The sequence below is a fragment of the Nomascus leucogenys genome, chromosome 13 (genome assembly GCF_006542625.1).
Source record: "Nomascus leucogenys isolate Asia chromosome 13, Asia_NLE_v1, whole genome shotgun sequence".
In the NCBI taxonomy this organism is placed as follows: Eukaryota; Metazoa; Chordata; class Mammalia; order Primates; family Hylobatidae; genus Nomascus; species Nomascus leucogenys.
The window spans coordinates 91,469,740-91,488,516 of NC_044393.1; the positions used below are offsets into that span (position 1 = coordinate 91,469,740).

At 45.5% G+C, this 18,777-nt stretch overlaps 1 protein-coding gene and 1 gene segment (V, D, J or C); both read left to right on the forward strand.

The window, feature by feature from the left end:
- Positions 1–1,607: 1,607 nt before the first annotated feature.
- Positions 1,608–10,181, forward strand: LOC100585398. The segment is given in 3 exon segments: positions 1,608–1,684; positions 9,640–9,715; positions 9,838–10,181. Coding segments are annotated over 3 exon segments (497 nt in total).
- Positions 10,182–16,090: 5,909 nt separating this feature from the next.
- LOC101177905 lies at positions 16,091–16,896 on the forward strand. The gene is made up of 2 exons (XM_030826777.1): positions 16,091–16,181; positions 16,271–16,896. The coding sequence occupies exons 1-2, from the start codon at positions 16,091–16,093 to the stop codon at positions 16,894–16,896; spliced, it is 717 nt and encodes a 238-aa protein (XP_030682637.1).
- The last annotated feature ends 1,881 nt before the right edge of the window (positions 16,897–18,777 follow it).

Sequence of the window (18,777 nt, forward strand, 5' to 3'; positions counted from 1 at the left end):
ATATATGTGATTTCTTCATGTAGTCATGAAGAAAATGTCATGACTACATGGCTTAATGGGATTTATTTATGAAAAGAGTTTTTCTAGAAATAATTAGAAAATTTGAATTCTATTCAGTATCTTTCCTTGGGACTGCCCAGAGAGCATTTTTGACATACCAACCTATGTTTTGGGTGTATTTGGCAGCCAAGAGTGCAGCAGACAGTTCTTGGGCGCATACATTTGCAAGTTCGACTGGAGATGGCTGTAAAAATGACAGACTCTTGGTGTTGTTCACTCTCAGTCCAGGCCTCTCTGGAATGTCACAGACTACCATCAAACAAATAGATCCCCAGTAAGAAGAATATTAGGACATAGCCATGAGGAAAAGTCAGCACAAACAACAAGCATTTGAAGTGCAAATCCGTAGACTTGAAATTTTGGCATTATAAGACATGAAAGTTTGGAGAGCTACATTTAAATGAACACGAGAGGGCACTGAAACAAGGAAAAAGAGAATGTCTGAAGCCATCAAGTAACTTTCATAAAAATTGTCAAATAATATATCTAGAAATGCCTCATACAATCACTGAAAACAAAATGGAAAGTCAAACAGTTGATTAGCTCCTCCTACAGAGATTTTTAGTGATGTCAAAGATGGATCAGCAGGAGTGATCTAGAATGCAGCACAGAAAATTAAAAGTGAAATATGAAAGAAGTTAAAGAACAGGGAAGGAAAAAATGGATATTTCCCATATATTAGAATATGCATATTTTTCATAATTTCCCATTTTTCTTGCATATGATGGCAGTTTCAAACAGATAAAATACGTAGAATGTTATGAGGTGATATTTCTGAGATGTTAGCTGACAATTATTTAGAGTTGTTTAAGGATCCAAATTCAGAGTTTCAGAATCAAAATGAATCTTATGTAAGACAAATAGTCAAGTCATAGGGAAATTGTAGAATATGAGGGGCAAAGAGAAGATTTTGAAAGCAGTCAGAAAGAAATGAGAAATACCTCCCATAGGAATAGATGGAGAACAAGAGTAAGTCAAGACAGTGGCTAAAAATAACCATTAGCTCAATTGTCATTCTCCTTCATTTAAGATGACATTGATTAAAAAAAAACTTTTATAAGTAGAATATGAAAAAAGACTGCTGTGAGTTTCTACCAAAGTATCTTTTCTGAATTATAGTTAACAAAGGTGGAAAGTGATCCCGGAAGAAAGGCATGAGGGCAGTTTGTGAGGGAACCCATGTGATGGGACCGTCCCGTGGGGCATGTGTGACTGGGGGAATGGAGGAGGCTGGGGCATGAATGGGATGGCAGAGGGGACCCTGACTGGCAGGAAAAATAATGAGCTCACTCCTTTGTTCCCTATGTTAGGGGCGCTGTTGGTGCATCCTACAGGACATGCCCAGCAGACAGAGGAGCAGCTGTGGGATGAGAAGATGAACTCAGAGATGCAGCGTGAGGCCTCCGGGTCCAGACAGCTCTGGAGGCCAAAGCGATGAGCCATGCATTGATGTTAAAAAGGAGCTTATAAATATTTAAAGTATCACTCAAGTGTGTTCTAACAGAAATGCTGTGGCCCTGACATCCTGGGGATTGAGAGAGGAAGTGATGTCACTGTGGGAACTGCCCTGTGGAGACAAGGACGTCCCTCATCCTCTGCTCCTGCTCACAGCGACACTGATCTGGTAAAGCCCCCATCCTGGCCTGACCCTGTCATGGGCACCAGGCTCCTCTGCTGGGTGGTCCTGGGTTTCCTAGGGACAGGTGAGTCCTCAGAACACAAAGTAGTTTCATTTTTTTTCTGTGTGTAGGTTGTGTGTGTGTGTGTCTGTGTGTGTGTCTGTGTGTATGCGTGATGACTACAAATGTTTTCCTTATTCTGTTGCCAAATTCTATTTCCACAGATCACACAGGTGCTGGAGTCTCCCAGTCCCCAAGGTACAAAGTCACAAAGAAGGGACAGGATGTAGCTCTCAGGTGTGATCCAATTTCAGGTCATGATTACCTTTACTGGTACCAACAGGCCCTGGGGCAGGGCCCAGAGTTTTTGACTTACTTCCAGAATGAAGCTCAATGAGACAAATCAGGAATGCCCAGTGATCGCTTCTCTGCAGAGAGGCCTGAGGGATCCGTCTCCACTCTGATGATCCAGCGCACAGAGCAGGGGGACTCAGCTGTGTATCTCTGTGCCAGCAGCTTAGCCACAGTGTGGCACAGTCACCTCCTTCCTGTTCACAAACCTCATCCTTCTCTCTCCTTTCTGCTCCTAGAGACCCTTAAGAGAGGCCTCTCTTTGCTCCTCACTTTTCGTGGGAAAGAAGTAGATTTGGACATCGGCTGTCCTTTGGGTAGGAAGAGACCATAGATTCATTCCTGAAACACAGTGACTGCAAATGTAGCTGGTGAAAACAATCACGGCCCACTGCACTCTAGGAGTCCTCGGAGCCAGCTCACTGCTCCAAGCAAGGAGTGGGTGTCTTAGCCTTGGCCTTCAGGGCAGACATGCATCTTCTGTAGGTCTTGGAGGCTGCTGTGCTGCCCACATACATGAGGTTGTCTTGGGAAGGACACTTGCCTCTTCTCCTGCATATGTTAGAGCATCTGACATCTGGAAGGTCTGAGGCTACATCCCCAGGAATATCTTTCTTCTGAAGCCTATTCTATTCCTGTCACCTTGGAAGTTTCCTACAACAAAATATCAAACCTCTCTTCCTATTTGAAGTAAAGGTCATTGCAACTTTTGTGGTCCTTACTTGATAAATACAATCATGGTAACAATAAGACTTCATTTCTTTGCCTACTTTAAGCCATATGTATCTTTTATTTTGTTTCCATTTGCCATTGCTGCTGTCCTGATAGACAGAAGCATGCATTCACCACCCCTGCTTGTTCACCTTGATTCCCTCAGGAAATGTGATTTTTAGACTCTGAGGGTTTTCATTGCTGTCCAACTCATTTGATTTGACATAATTTTCCTGAGGCCTTTAATTCAAGAAGTGTTTTATTTATAATATTGAATCTGTTCCTTTTTATATTATTTCTCATATTATATATTCTTATATAGTACTTGTTATAAATAGAAGTACAGTGATTATATTGCAATAGAATCCTCCACCTGTCTGTGGGTTATGCTGCAGTTTGTATCTATGAAAGTGAATGCACTGGTCAGAGCTGATGTGATTATTGATCATGGGTTTCTGAGAGTCCTCGGCGTCAGACCACTTCTCCAAGTCTGGGGTTCAGTGTCCCAGACGCAGCCATGATAGTGGTGCCCTGAGTCTTTCATAGCTAGGAAGGGCATCATAGCCCTTCCAAATTCTCTGATCAGAAATCGTGGTGGTACAGATACCAAATTTCTTTCCCCAGAAAATGACGGTCTATGGGAGGGAGTTGCTCTGGACCCACGTTATATGGTGCCATCATGAAATCCCTCCTTGCTCAGGTGCCCTGTGTCTCCTGGGACTGAGTAAGGCCAGGGCACAGATGGCAATTCCCTGTCTTCCTAGACCTTGTCTCTAACTGCTGCCACCTTCCTCCACGTGACTCCTGAGACACCTGGTCCTAACACTGGACAAGCTCTGACACTGAGGCTGAAGAGAACACAGTCCACAGTTGTAAATGGTGCTGCAAGGACATTTAACAAAAGTGAGCAGGGCTTCCAGTTTATACAGAGAATGAACACGCAAGAGGAGCAAAGGGCAGACATTACTAATGAACAAATAGGAAGGAATAGGGTTTCTGCTCTAATGGAATCATTCCGTTGTCTTAAGGTAGGCAGGAGAAACATTTCATTGCAATTACTTCAAGTCAAAGGCTAGCAGATCCCCAACCAACCAGCATAACTCTTTGCTCTGTGATCTCGGCAGCTTCAGAGGACTCAGAAATCCTTTCTCTGCACAAACCTCCCTTTGTCCCTTCCAAGACCCAGGATCACACACTCTGATCCTCTCATGAAAATAATAAGGTGTGCTATAGTTGCTTGGGCCTCATTTTTAGTGTGTTGAGTTGGAAGCATTGAAGAACTTTGAAAGCTTTGCTCTTGACTCTAGGGATGTGCTAGAGCCAGCTTGTATGACTCAGAAGAACCAAGTAGGCATACTCTTCCCAGCTCCCTGTTCAGTGACGGCATGCTGGGAGCTTGAAATCTGCCATGGTGGGTATGCTGGTACAACAGAAATTAGGAAATGCTACCAGCCACGCCCCCACCTTCACAGACACCCAGTTTAGCAGCACATCACTGGGGTATTTTCTGATGTCCCTGTTATGTCATTTCTTGTGGGGCCAAAAGAGCTCAGAATTAATCTCCCCTCTACTCTTGTTCTTAGAAGCCATCATCTAAGGGGGACTTTATTATTCCTATTTCTATTCAACCCCCAAATTCTCTTGCTCTGAAGGTCTGTGTTTCCTACAAGCATGCCAGTCTGGAACATGACAACTATTTTGAATGTACCTAAAGGTATCACTGAACCTGTGCATTATTTACAGATTGTCTTTCTTCCTATGGAACATTCAGATCCTGGAGTCACTGGAAACAGAGATGGCCAAGTAGCAAGTCTAGGTTGTGAACCACTTACAGCCCTGCTGTTCTTCTGTGGCATGGACAGACCCTGAAACAAGGACAGTTTTGCTTTGGCAACTAAGCAGTTCCGCACCAGTCAGGAATGACTCTGGTTTTACTTTAGGCTGAGAGGTCAGAAATGTCACACCCTAAGTATTCTCCTCTCCAAGACGGAGTATGGCCACTCTCCATCTCAGTCCCTGGAAGTTGCCCAGAGCTCCCTGAGAATCCCTGCTCTGGGGGCAGAATCACCAAGGCTCATCCTCACCAGCTCCCCACAGCCTCCAGCAGGGCTTTCCTGCCAGGTTCAGGGCACAGGAATGGTTCTGCCTGTCTCTTAAATTAGAAGGAGGCCATACAATGATGTTTGTATAGGAGGGACTGGGATTCTAGGTCTCCTTTAAAGTATTTCATAATATTTTCTTTGTTGTTTTATTTTGCCATCTCACCAATGAGGAGAGCAATCCCTTGGTAGTTATATTGTTTTTGGCACTTGGGAAGGTTTTGTGGTTAAGTCACATTAAGAAATTGTGCCTTTTTTCCTGTTCAGATATAACCCAAGGCAGTAAAAGAAACAGCAGTATTTTTGAAAGCAGTCACTTGTGCATCCTATGATAAAGGTGTTAAGTTTCATTGCCCACATCTAACTTTCAGTCTAGTGGAAATGAAAAGGCACAGTTAGGAGGCATGTGAGCATGCCATGAGAGAGGTCGATGCCAATTGAGAAGTCTGTGCCAATCCCCAATACTGTGGGATTAAAGGGGATGGAGAGCTGACCTCTCCTTCAGACCATGGTCAACAAGGAAGGAGTGGTAGTTCTTCCGTGGGAACCTGAGGAGGAGCAAATCCCAGGGTAATCTAACTCCGGGTGCAGGAGCAAATCCTTGGAGAGGAAAATGGCCCAGTTCAGCTGTCACAGGAGACCGAAGAGAGCAAAGTCATGTACTGCAGAGTCCCCTGGCTGATTTGCTTCCTTATGATACTATTTTGCACCAGCGTGCCCTCATCTCCTGCTGCTCCTCTGCCTCTTCCAGAATCATGTCTTCCCTGTTTGGTGCTCAGATCAGTGGATGTGCATTGTACAAGTTGATCATTTCCTGTAGCAGCCCTTTCGCTAGTCTTAGTTATATCCACCTTTATTTTCTGCATTAGGTACTGCTCCCTCCACCATTGCTTATTGCCTTGTAAGAGGTCTCATTTTATATATTTCAATTTTCCTTTTTTTAATAGACATTTGACTTCATCTTTTGCTGATCTAAACTTTTGGGGTAACATTGTCATTTTTGAGGATATTTTTGTGTATCTTATTGATTCGAATTAAATAATCTCTTTATATTTCAACAGCTGTGTTTTCTTCCTATTTAAAACCAAATATTATTTCCTTTCATTCCTCTCATTCTGTTCCTCTTTCTTTAGATGATAGTTTTAAGGGAGAAAAAGTTAAACTATAAGTGGAGCTATATGAAAAGAGTTACTCAGAATGAGGGTGGGATATTAAGATTGGTAACTGAAAGCAATAGTCAGAACTAATGTTGGGATGAGGCTTTAGGGAAGCAGCTCATAAAATCTGTGGGATGGCATTTCTGGGATATTATGGCAGCTCACGCTGCAGACACTTCCCAGCATTCCTTGGGCCATTGCAGAAGAAACTGATGAAACTTCACTTATTGGCCACAAGATGGCAGTGTGCTCCACTGCGCTCTAAAGGGCTCTGGGGAGTCTAGGAGAGCAGCCTAGGAGGGAAAGGGTTAAGAAAAATTAGGGCTTGGATCCAATATTATGCAGATACTGCAGCAGTTTTCAGTTATTGCTAGGCTACCTACAGCTATGCAAGAGGCGGGAAGTCTCTCTAATCTTTAATGACATCTACAGTTGAAGAATGTTGGCTGGGCAGCCTTGGTGTCAGGGCAGGTGCACACAGAGGAGCAACTGCCTCAGAGGAAAAGGGGAAAATGAGGGGCAGGATGTGCCCTGAGTCCAGTCCATCTCTGCTGCACCTCATCTTCCCTGCAGGTCTCGCCAGGCAACAGCTTTAACCTCCTTGAGTGATCAGGGATTCTACAAGTTTATAAGTCGTACTGATAACATCACCTTGGCTTAGATTCCATTGGACACCAAGCATGTGTTCTCTGGAGGGCATAAAATGTTGATAACAATTTCTAAAACACCTAAGTAAACAGGCTACGAAGAAAAATGTTAGGAGATGCACCAAACTGTGCCATTAGACCTGAAGATAGTTGACTAGTAGAATTATCGAAAAAAGACTATAAATAAGTCTCCACTAAGTACTTGTGGGCATAGAGCAGTGTCTGAGTCCTCTCAGGGTAGATTAAGGAAGGAATTCAGCTATTATCTTGACTTCGGCTTGGATGAAAATCCATGAACTCCTCAATTGATTTTCTTGTAAAATATTACAGAATAATATTGAGCAAACATTTTATTTTACTGCAGCCTGTATCCCTCTTTAGCACTAACAGGTAAAGCAGACACCTAGAGGCAAGTTTCTTTAGTTGGGATCCCTTAACTGCAGGACTGTGAGGTCCACAGCTGGGCTTCACAGGGATTGCAAACCCCAGGTACAGGGAACCCCGTGTGTCTGTGCTGTGCCCAACTCCCCTCTGTGAGGCTGCCAAATGGGGAGTGCTGGGTCACCCAGGACCCCATTCACAAAGAGGGGAGCAAGCTGCTTGTTGGGCAAAAAAAATCAGTTCACCAATTGGCCAATCTGTTGAAAGCCAGAAAGAAAAGAAACGCTCAATTGTGAGACTGATGAATGCCCAGTTTCCCAAGTTATAAAATGTATAGCAGCTCAGGGTTCTCAGAATGATTTCAGTAGCATATGAAGATATTTTTAGAAAGTTTTTGTTTTTCTAAAGCTTTCCTTGATGTTGATCCTCAGTTGTTTTTCATCACTTGAGCTTATTTTGTTGCCAAATTTCAATGTTGCCTATTTCAGTCACTGAGCACTTCTCACATTCTCCAAATCTTACACAGATATGTGTGTTCTTGTCTTTTCTTATTTTTGTGTGACTCATTTTTAAATTGGGCTGTGCAGAATACAAGCATACATTTGTAAATGACTCCCATATTTTATGCAGTTTAGCTGTTTAATTTTTAGTAACAATTTTTATTAAGGCATAATACAGAGTAAAACAAAAATATTAATACAAATACAAAACATACATTTTGGCAATTGCATATGCCAGTGCAACAGTAACTGAAATAATTATAAAAATTTTACTTCACTCAAGAAAGTGTCCTCATGCTACTTTCCAATCAATTTCTATCCCAGAGACAAAAACTTTTCTATTTTTATCACCATTGACTAGCTTTGTCTGTTTTTCATCTTCATATAAATGGAATCATATTTTTATTAGTTATTTTTCTCCAAAATTAGTATTTCTGAAGTGTATTCATATTGTATCAGTAGGTCATTCTTTCTTATGACTAATATTCCATTGCATAAATATACCACAAATTTTTTATGCATTCTCTTGTTGACGCCTATCCATGTTATTCCTGTCTTCAACTATTATGAATAAAGTTGTTGTGAACATTCTTGTGGAATTCTTTCTTTTGGACGTATGCATTCTTTTTTCTTTTTTTAAAACCTACACTTAAGAGTGGAAATACTGACTCATAGTGTAGATGTGTGTGCTATGCTTGAGTGTCTCCACGAAAGCTCATGTTGAAATTTGTCAATGTAATGGTATTGGGAGGTGGGACAGCTAGGACTAGGTCATGAGGGATCTGCCCTCAGAAAGAGATCAATGCCCTTATTGGGGGAGTGACTTAGTTTTCTTGGGAATGGTCTTCTGATAAAAAGGATTAATTCAGCTGTTTTTTCTGTCTTCGGTGCTTGCTTCCCCTTCATTCTGCCTTGGATAACAGCAGGAGGACCTCATCAGCTATGGTCCTTTGATCTTGGACTTCCCAGTCTCCAGATCTATAAGCCAAATAAACCTCTTGTCTTTATAAATTGCCCAGTCCATGGTATTTCTCTATAGCAGTAGGAAAGAAATTGAAAGAAAATATGGCACCATGAGGCTGTTGCTATAATACCTGAAAATGTAGAAGCAGCTTGGTTAATGGGAAGTGGCCAACGGATAGAGGTTGAAAGAATTGGGAGGAGCAGACTAGCAAAAGCCTAGACTCCTGAAAGCAGAGCATTAAGGGCAATTCCGGTGAAGGCTCAAGGGGAAATGAGGAACAAGGTATCGGAAATTGAAGCAAATACTATACTTGTTATAAATAGCAAAAACCTTGGCAAAATTCTGTCCTGTTCCAGGACTTTATGGAATATAAAATTATGAGCCATTCACTAGGATATCTACTGAAAGAAATATCTAAGCGGCAAAGCATTCAGGTTAGTGTGTGACTACTTTTAGCCGCCAGGAAATTTCACCCAGCAAGAAGGGAGCCATGGGAATAGATTTTGCAAACCAGCACAGATGGTGACACTGCCTCCCTCTGCTGTCCTGTCTCCCATAAGCCAAACCATGTGCTGTGAGCTCTTAAAATCCTAGAATTATTTCTGGGAAATCTACACTCTTAATAATTTACAGACAACACAGGTCTGCTTTGGATCTGATCAGATGGACTAAATCTTGGGGACTCCGCACAACTGGCCACTAAGGAAAGGGGCTGGGAATGTTGCCTGGGACAGGAAAATATAATAAGAAACATTGGTGTGAATCTAGCATCAGAAAGATGATGTGAGGACAGCAAGGAAGAACTGGAATGTGAGGGTTTAATCACAGGCTCCTCACCCTCCGCTGATGGGTAGGTGTGTTAGCACCGCAGCACTAGGTGGGGGAAGGGTGAGAGGGTGATGGGGCAGCCTGTGAGCTGGGGCAGTGTGGGCAGAAGAGCAACTGTATCATCACAGAAACTTCTGCCTTCACCCATCCCTCCAGCTCTGTAGAACAGGTGGAGACTCTAGGATCCACTGAGCACTGGACATAAGGAAGGCTGCATGGGGAGGACACAGGACAGTGACATCACAGGATACCCCTCCTATCAGGAAAGTCAAGGCCCAGAACTCACTCGGCTCTTCCCCAGGAGGACCAAGCCCTGAATCAGGTGCAGTGCTGCCTGCCCCACTGTGCCATGGGCCCTGGGCTCCTCTGCTGGGCGCTGCTTTGTCTCCTGGGAGCAGGTGAGTCCTGTGCACAGGACAGTAGCCCCATTCGCAGCTTTCCCACCCGTGTCCTCCACTTTACCTTGGGGAGGACCTCCAGGCCGTCTGATGTGCTCATCCTCCATCTGCTTTTCCCACAGGCTCAGTGGAGACTGGAGTCACCCAAAGTCCCACACACCTGATCAAAACCAGAGGACAGCAAGTGACGCTGAGATGCTCTCCTCAGTCTGGGCACAACACTGTGTCCTGGTACCAACAGACCCTGGGTCAGGGGCCCCAGTTTATCGTTCAGTATTATAGGGAGGAAGAGAATGGCAGAGGAAACTTCCCTCCTAGATTCTCAGGTCGCCAGTTCCCTGACTATAGCTCTGAGCTGAATGTGAATGCCTCGTTGCTGGAGGACTCGGCCCTGTATCTTTGTGCCAGCAGCTTGGCACAGCCCGGCAGAGTCACTGACATTCTGTATATAAACTTCCTGCCTTAGCTTTGCCTTGAGAGCTGCAGGCCCCACCCAGGTTTCACTCCTTCAAGGGAACCTTTTAGTTGTTTAGAAGGCATGTCTTGTGTCCTACTGAGCGCAGAGCTCTCCCAACCAACAGAGCCCAGGTTTCCTGTGCCCTGAGTGTGCCCGCTTCTGTGCTGCATCTTCTTGCAGCTTGTCACTTCCTGGGTAACTTCAGTAGAAGAGTGACTGCAGAGCCCCGGATGTGTGCTAGATTCTTTGTATTTCTTATGTAGCTTAAAGTCTTTCAACAACCTTGCACATCAATCATTCTTATTCTTCCTTTACAGATGGGAGGCTCAGGGACATTGAGTCATTTTCCCTGGTGTCTCCTGGCTTGTAAGGACCAGAAGTAGGAAACAAACTAGTCCATCCATTTTCCACCTACCCGCCTGCTCCATCATCACCTTTTGCGTCCTGGTCAGTAAGTCAGAGCCCTCACACTGTCCCCTAGTGACCAACAGGGCCGCAGTAGAGGCTCAGATGTCTTCAGGGGTCATTACTATGGCCTCTTCATGAGCAACTTTGAGGAATGTTAAATTTCACACTTTTAAAAAATCATTTATATGCATTCCCTTTGTCTTTCCCAAGTTAGCAGCCTACATTTTCATTTTTGTGGTGTTTTTTGATGCACAAGAGTTTAATTTAATGCTACAATTTTGCTTGTGTGTAGACAAAAACTGCTTTCTCATATAAATGTCTAAAGATATTTTTCTCAATTTATTCTACTAAAATTTAAGTTTGGATTTTCACCAATAAGAATAAATGTACCTGAAATATATCTCATGTAAGAAATAAGACAGAGACCTAGGAATGGGAAGGAAGCACATATGTTCAGTGAAGAAGCAATCATCTGTCAAAAAGAGCCCTAAAGTGGACACCTCGTGCTGACGGTGGAGAGGTAGGTGGAAGGCAAATTATCATGAACCTTGTCTGTCTGTTGTCTTGTAGAAGAAAGACAGCCAGGAGCAGAGACAACATGGGCGAATGTTTATGACTTGACTGTAGGTTGAAGGTTGTAGCAGGTAGAGGGAGGAATAGCAGGCAGAGGGCAGAATCACTAGCTGGCAGGGGCAGTGGCATCACCAGTGATCTACTGACATCCAGGAATTATGTTCCCAAGGCACAAGCTGAAAAACCTCCCACAATTCGCTGATATTTCCCTGACCCTGCCTTGGCTACCAGACTCCTCAGTGGTGCAGCCTTTTACCTCCAGGGTGCAGGTGAGTCCCCTAAAGCCTTTTCCTTGGCTCACTACGTCCTAGCCTAAGCCTTTACCACAGGTCTACATTATTGGGGTCCCTCTTTGGGCGCTCAACTTCCTTCTAACATAGACTTCATACAAGCTGGGATAACCAGATCCCAAGATACCAGAGAACAAAGGCAGGACGCGAAGTGACATGGAGATGCCTGAGACTGCCATCCATGACTACATGTGTAGGTGTTAATAGGAGCCGAAGATGGTGCACAGCTGATCTGTCCCAGCCCACACTATAGAGAAATTGCTGAGGGTCTGTGACTTTCTCTCAAAGCTAAATATGTGGCCTTGCTGTCAGACAGCCTCTCCCAGACCTCTGTGCCCTCTTGCAGCAGCAGTCACCCCACAGCCACCTTCCTCTGCACACAATGCTCAGTGGAAGATATAGGTGGCCTTGTCTTCAGGAGACCGTGATCCAGGCAGTGGAAGACATTGTCCCATAGGAGTCTCCCAACACTGCCCAGGCTGGCGCCCTCAGATTTCTGAGCAGCCCTGTTCATGGGAAACTGCCCTGTACTGAGTTTCTCTCCCAGGCCAGTCTCAGCTGGATGATGGAATGCACGTTACCATGATGTGAGTGGATGCAGCCTCTCTTCCAGGCCCCTCCTGCAGCTCTGGCCTCAGAAGTCCTTTTCTTCAGTTGCTCTCAGAAAGGAAAGTTCATTTGAAATTGTATATTTGCAGACAGCATTGACAACACAGGTCTATGTTCTTTTCCCTGTCGGCCTTCACAACTCCATCTTCCCCACACCACACTCATGTCAGTCCACAGCCTCCTCCACGTGATGTCTGCGCCCAGCTGTCCTCTCCCTTCCTCTGCACCCTCACCTCCATGTCAACCACAGACGCCTCAGTTCAGGCCATTCCTCATGTGTCATGCTCCTCCCCACAAAGGCCTTTCCACTCCACGCTGCATCCTGTGGCTCATCAGAAGTCTCTTCTTTTTTGTTCTTTCTCCAAATCTCAGTCTAACTACCACCATCTTTAGGGAGACCCTCCTTCAAGAGTTTTCCTAGGCTGTACCTCCTTAATATAAATCCTCACGGCTTATAATGTGCATTAGTATTCACAGATTTAACACCATTGTCATTTTCCATGACTTCGGGTGACTAATGGACTCTTTTGCACTCTAGACTGTAAAATGCATCATTTTAGGAATTGTGGATGTTTTGTTCCTGATTTTATTGTCAGTACCAACAGCAGTTCCAGGTGCCAGTGGCCAATCTTGAAAGAATAAAGGATGGATAGTGAAAGGCCCTGTGGATTCCCACTTAGAGTGTTTCAGAAGTGTGGATGCATTAAATGGGAACCTCTATGCCTTCATCTCCTAGGATCTATTGAGTCCTGGAAACAGATGAGAAATCCCTGTCATGGATGAGTAACTGGATCCAAGCCTTTCTGCAGGACTGAACTTCCTCACTGCCCATCGCCTTCCTGGCTTGTCTCCTCCTTCAATCTCCTTCCCTCACAGGTGTCCTGGATTTGGGCGTCTCACAGACACACGGCACCTAATCATTGGCAGAGTGATTTGAAATATAACATAAAACACTGGCATTAAAAGGTGATGGAGGCTGGGTGCAGTGGCTCATGACTGTAATGCTAGCACTTTGGGAGGTCAAGGTGGGCAGATGATGAGGTCAGGAGATCGAGACCAGCCTGGCTAACATGTGAAACTCCATCTCTACTAAAAACACAAAATCAAAATTAACCAGGCATGGTGGCAGGCGCCTATAGTCCCAGCTACTCAGCAGACTGAGGCCAGAGAATGGCGTGAACCAGGGAGGTGGAGTGAGCTGAGATCCCACCAGTGTACTCCAGCCTGGGCGAGAGAGCAAGACTCTTTCTAAGAAAAATAAAAAACAAAGGTCATGGAGAAGAAAACAAATGGCTTCTCCATTCTTTGGGTGGCTTTGAGGCCATGGTGCCTGCTACACTGAACTATATCATTAGTGTCCATTTCCATGAACTGGTGGGCAATGCCAGAGACACAGAGTTCATGGTCACCAGCTTCCTCCAGCCCACACCTGATTTTGGTGCAGGGCACTGAGCAGAGACCTTTGCTTATTCCCCTCCTTTGCCAGGTAGGAAAGGCTGGATGTGAGACACAGGCTCCATTTACAGAGCAGGGCTGTGTGTGAGTCCCTGAAGAATTGTGAGAGCCATTCTGGGTGGAAATAATTAAATATAAAATCACCAAGGATGGCCCACAGATAGACCGAAGCCCCAATTTTGCCAGAATGATTTGCATCTATGCTTTAAAGACAAATGCAGTTTTACCTCTTTAGAAAATAAAGACCAAAAACAGACTAGCTATTTAAAATAACTGAACCTTAAACAGACCAAAGTCAGAACATCTTCCCTAGGGACAGCATTTTCTTCCACCCACTCGCTAAAGCTGTATTTGAGAAAGCTGTGTGCTGTTGATAAATGTGGAATATTGTTACAATCGACACCGTAATAACACTGCTACTTGGATCAGAAACAAAGAGCATTTCTAAAGCTTGAACAATGTAAAACTGGAAAGGAGCTCTCACTGAGTTTGGAAATGCAGGCACTAGAGGGTGCTCATTTCTCTTCCTTTTCCAATCAGGGGGCTATTCAAAGCCTGTTCTAGAACAAGGGGTGAGATCCTCCACTTCCCCGTAGTGATCAGGCTTTCAGAGGTAGAAGCCTTATTAGTTCATAATCAGCACAAACTGACCTCACCTTCAAATGTATGGACCTCGATGCTCACCCTCCTCAGCAGTCAGAGACTGGCTGTGTTCACCAGGAGCTCATGTGCTTTCATGGAGCACACTTTCTCCTCGGTTTATTAAAAAAAAAAAGTGGGCCATTATAGGGGGTTCCATAAACAGAAGCTTTCTGTACTTTGCCCATGTAGACACTACGAATTCTGATGCCTGATGAAAGGTGTAAACGTAAAGCTTGCATGTGGTTAAGAACTTTTAATAAACAAATTAAATAATATATAAAGAAAATGTGAATAATGCTCTCGAATCCAATCCCACCTTCCACTCGTAACCAATATTAACGCTCTGGTGTGCTTCTTTTCACCTCTCTTTTCTGTGTTCCTGCATACCTTTCTACTCAAGTACACCTACAGAAAATGGGTTCGCCTGTACACTTTACCTGCCACATGCATACTCTTTTCTGTTAATATACCCTGGTCTTTCTTGTTCCAGATTGGTTGATATAGATCTAACTTGCTCTTATCAGCTGCTTCATATTGCATATGAGGGTAGACAGGTATATTCATGCTCTATTTTCTGATTCCTAAATTCTGCCAGATCTTTTCCAAAGTGACTGAATGGCCTCTTTGTGCTTCCGCGTTCCTCTCACCCCAGCACCCAGTTGATGATTCCAGGTTTTCCATCACTCATAGTCCTGGCAGGTCTGAGGGCTCCATTGGTTTCTCCTGCATGAGGAGTCAGGGAGGGATAAAAGGATAGACCTTTATCAAACCTACCAGAGACTACACAGTATCTCAGTTCATCCTCATAAAGCATTGAGGGGAATGTTAGTCGTGTTTTATAGATGAGTCTAGACGAGGCTAGAATCCAGGAAAGTTAATGAATGACCTTGCCCATGGTCTCAGAGCTAATAAATGGTGGAGCCAGATGAAGGGCAGTCGGCCTGCTTCCATGTGAAATTGATAGAGGGGTCACTGGAGTTTGACAGAGGGGAAGTCTAGAACCACCTGGGGCTGTCTTCAGATCGGACACCGGGGTTAAGAGAGTCTGTGTACCCTACAGCACTGCAGGTACAAGCATCATGGTGTTGGCAGTGGGGAGGTACTAGAGTGTGTAAGTGGTTAGTGGCCTACAACCAGAAGACCTGAGTTTTGAGAAAATTATTCCCATCACAAGATGTAGCAGAGACACTGATATGGATATACTAGGAAAGGGAGCTCTGTGAGGAGCTCTGTGAGGAGCTGTGGCCTAATCATGCATCAGGCCACGTTTGTGTCCATAGGTCATGGGCAGTGCTAGGTGGCCACCATCATCCACACAGAGAGGGCAGTCAGCAGCATGAGGTGGTTCTGCCTGCTGTGGTCTCACCCCAGGCACGAAAAGCAAGAGCCCTGGGAGGAGCTGAAGGTGCTCAGCTGGGCTTGTCAGGAGTCCCATCTGTCAGTGGATTGACAAGAAACAGAGCAAAGTGATTCCTCCAATGTTGATGAGCCTGCCCGTGGGATTTGGAAACTTGCTAACAGAGAAAACCAATATAGACAAAGGATTTTAAACAGGATTATGGTCAATTAAGCAAATTAGAAAACGATACTTGAAGGAGTATTTGGGATACAGGAGTCAAAAACACCAGGAAGACATGAGGAATTTTCCTAAGACTCTAGACTACAGCACTATGCAGATAACGAACACCAGACTATTAATTAGAAAAAATAAAATTTACAGTGAATTACAAACTGTTTACCAAAGGTTATGAAAATCTTGTAGCCTTGCTTCAATTCAGACAAATGTGTTCTTCTCATTCTCATTCTCTCTGGTGAATTTATTTTGGATTGAACCATCTGGGGAAGGGGCGTGGCCTCTCCTGACAGGAAGGCTCTGGGGCCCAGGCAGGGAGAATGAGGGCTCAGAATGACTCCCTTGAGAGTCCAGTTCCCCTTTCATCAATGCACAGACCCAGAAGACCCCTCCATCCTGGAGCACCTGCCATGAGCATCAGCCTCCTGTGCTGTGCGGCCTTTTCTCTCCTGTGGGCAGGTGGGTCCTGGGCAGGGCCCCTTGCATAGATTTCAAGGCCCAGCACCTTCCCATTGGGGCTGCAGCATCAGCTATTTCCTTCTCTGCAGGTCCAGTGAATGCTGGTGTCACTCAGACCCCAAAATTCCACATCCTGAAGACAGGACAGAGCATGACACTGCAGTGTGCCCAGGATATGAACCATGACTACATGTCCTGGTATCGACAAGACCCAGGCATGGGGCTGAGACTGATTTATTACTCAGTTGCTGCTGGTACCACTGACAAAGGAGAAGTCCCCGATGGCTACAGTGTCTCCAGATCAAACACAGAGGATTTCCCGCTCAGGCTGGAGTCGGCTGCTCCCTCCCAGACATCTGTGTATTTCTGTGCCAGCAGTTACTCCACAGCGCTGCAAGGCTGTCTCCTCCCTGCACATAAAGGCAGGGGAGGCTCTGCCCTCCTCCCCCACCCAAGACTCAAGGATGCCCTGGGCAGAGTATTCTGCAACGGGAACCTTGGAACCCCAAGTGGCCCCCAGTGGCCCAGACAGTATGAGCCTTGCTCTGTGCCAGGTGTCTCTGCATTCAGTCTCAGCCAGGCCTGGACTGGTCCCAGGTCCTCAGATGTCTCCTTTGTTCCTCTCTCCTACAAACCCTCCTTTTGGGGTTGGGCCAGGGCTTCCCCAGCTCCTACTTTTCTACTCATCATCCTGAGTCCGAGGCCCCCAGGATGAAACAGGATTTGTATTTCAGATCCGTCTAGACTCCCGTCTCTCCCTGGTGACCATGTTGCTTCCTCTCTAGGGTTTCCCCCAACCCCCACCCTCCTGTGGCCCACCTTTCCCATCTCTGCAGTCATCCTCCACCCCCTACTTCCCTGCCCCTCTCTACTGCAGCCATGAGGGGAGCACCTCTCTGTGACTCCTTCCTTCCCATCACAGAGACTTCAAAGGCCATTTTTTTTTGCCCTGGACTGGAGCCTTCCTTTCTCTAGTGGCCAGCTCCTACCTGTGCTTCAGATCTCAGTATGATCAGCCCCTCCTGTGGGAAGCACTCCCTCCCCTCCCAGGTGAGATCAACTTTCCTCTCATAAGCTCTCAATGAATCATATGTCTGTTAGTAACCTTTAGCACAGTTGGGCTTTCTCAGATGCTTGTCTGATTATTTTTGTGCTCCCCCCATTTTTTTTTTTTAAGACAGAGTCTCACTCTGTCGCCAGGCTGGAGTGCAGTGGCATGATCTCTGCTCACTGCAACCTCTGATACTCTGATTCAAGTGATTCTCCTGCCTCAGCCTCCCGAGTAGCTGGGATTACAGGCATGTGCCACCACACCCAGCTAATTCTTGTTTGTATTTTTAGTAGAGATGGGGTTTCACCATGTTGGCCAGAATGGTCTCGATCTCCTGGCCTGATGATCTGCCCGTCTTGGCCTCCCAAAGTGCAGGGATACAGCGTTAGCCACCACACCTGGCCTCTCCACCCAAACTTTAAGGCCATGAGAGCTAAGACTGTGCCTGCTGCATTTACCAGTATTGGTGCCTGGCATGTGGGGAGACCCATTTCACAGATAATGGATGAGTGAATGACAGGCTGAGTGAGTGATGAGTGGGTGGACAAACCAATAGCAGGAACACGCTACATCTACTGTAACCTCGCAGAAATCTAGAATTAAGTACAAGAAAGCCCACCCCTTTGATTGCTGGGCTCAGGTTGGTCCTGGAAATTGATGGGGAATCACTATCATGGCATCCACACCTGGTTCAAGGCTTCCTCTTGTGGCTGCATCACCTGACCTTCTCCAGGTCTCTGTGCTCTCCTTCATTGCCTTTGCCCACAACAAATCTAGACAGATCAGAGATCCACTTCTAGAATTCCATCCATAAAGGTTGTTCCTTGAAACCACTTCTGGTAAGAAAATCTCCATCAGGTTTGCATCAATAAAACAGGGCCACTACAGGTTTGTGAGTGTAATGGATTTATCATCAGAATTACACCGTATGCATATGTGGGAGCTGAGGAAGAGAAGGTCTGGAGGAGAGAAGTCAGAGGGTGAGGGAGCCAGTCAGTAGCAGGGCTCCTGGAGCTCTGGGCAGGACAGGCTGGAGTGGCAGGGACATGGGAGGATCAGAGCATGCCAGGCCATGCAGTGGGACCTTGAGCCAGGAGCACAGGAAAAGGCCAAGGAAATCTGTTTCTGGGGAAGCTGTTCCTTCTGTGTGGGACCCACCCCTGCAGGTTTACTGTCAAACACTGGGGACAGGCTGGCTGCTGTTGGCCAGCGTTTGGCAAGATGAACTGGACAAAGGGTGCAGAAGGAACAGGACTTCCTAGGTCTGTTGGATGCCTCTGTATCTGCTGGTCACTGACTCTCACTGTCTGACCACAATGATCTGCCCATTGTTATAGTGACTGTTTTATGTCTGTCTTCTAAATTTTACCAAATGTATCCTTGACCATCTCTAACCCAGAATGATAAATGGCATTCTGGGAAAGTCAGACTCTTACATTTGCAAAGTTGACTTAACACAATCCAGCACAGTATGGATTCTCCCAGATTAAGGCATCAGATCACACAACTGTCTCAACCTGCCATGGTCCATGGACTCCTCTCTGG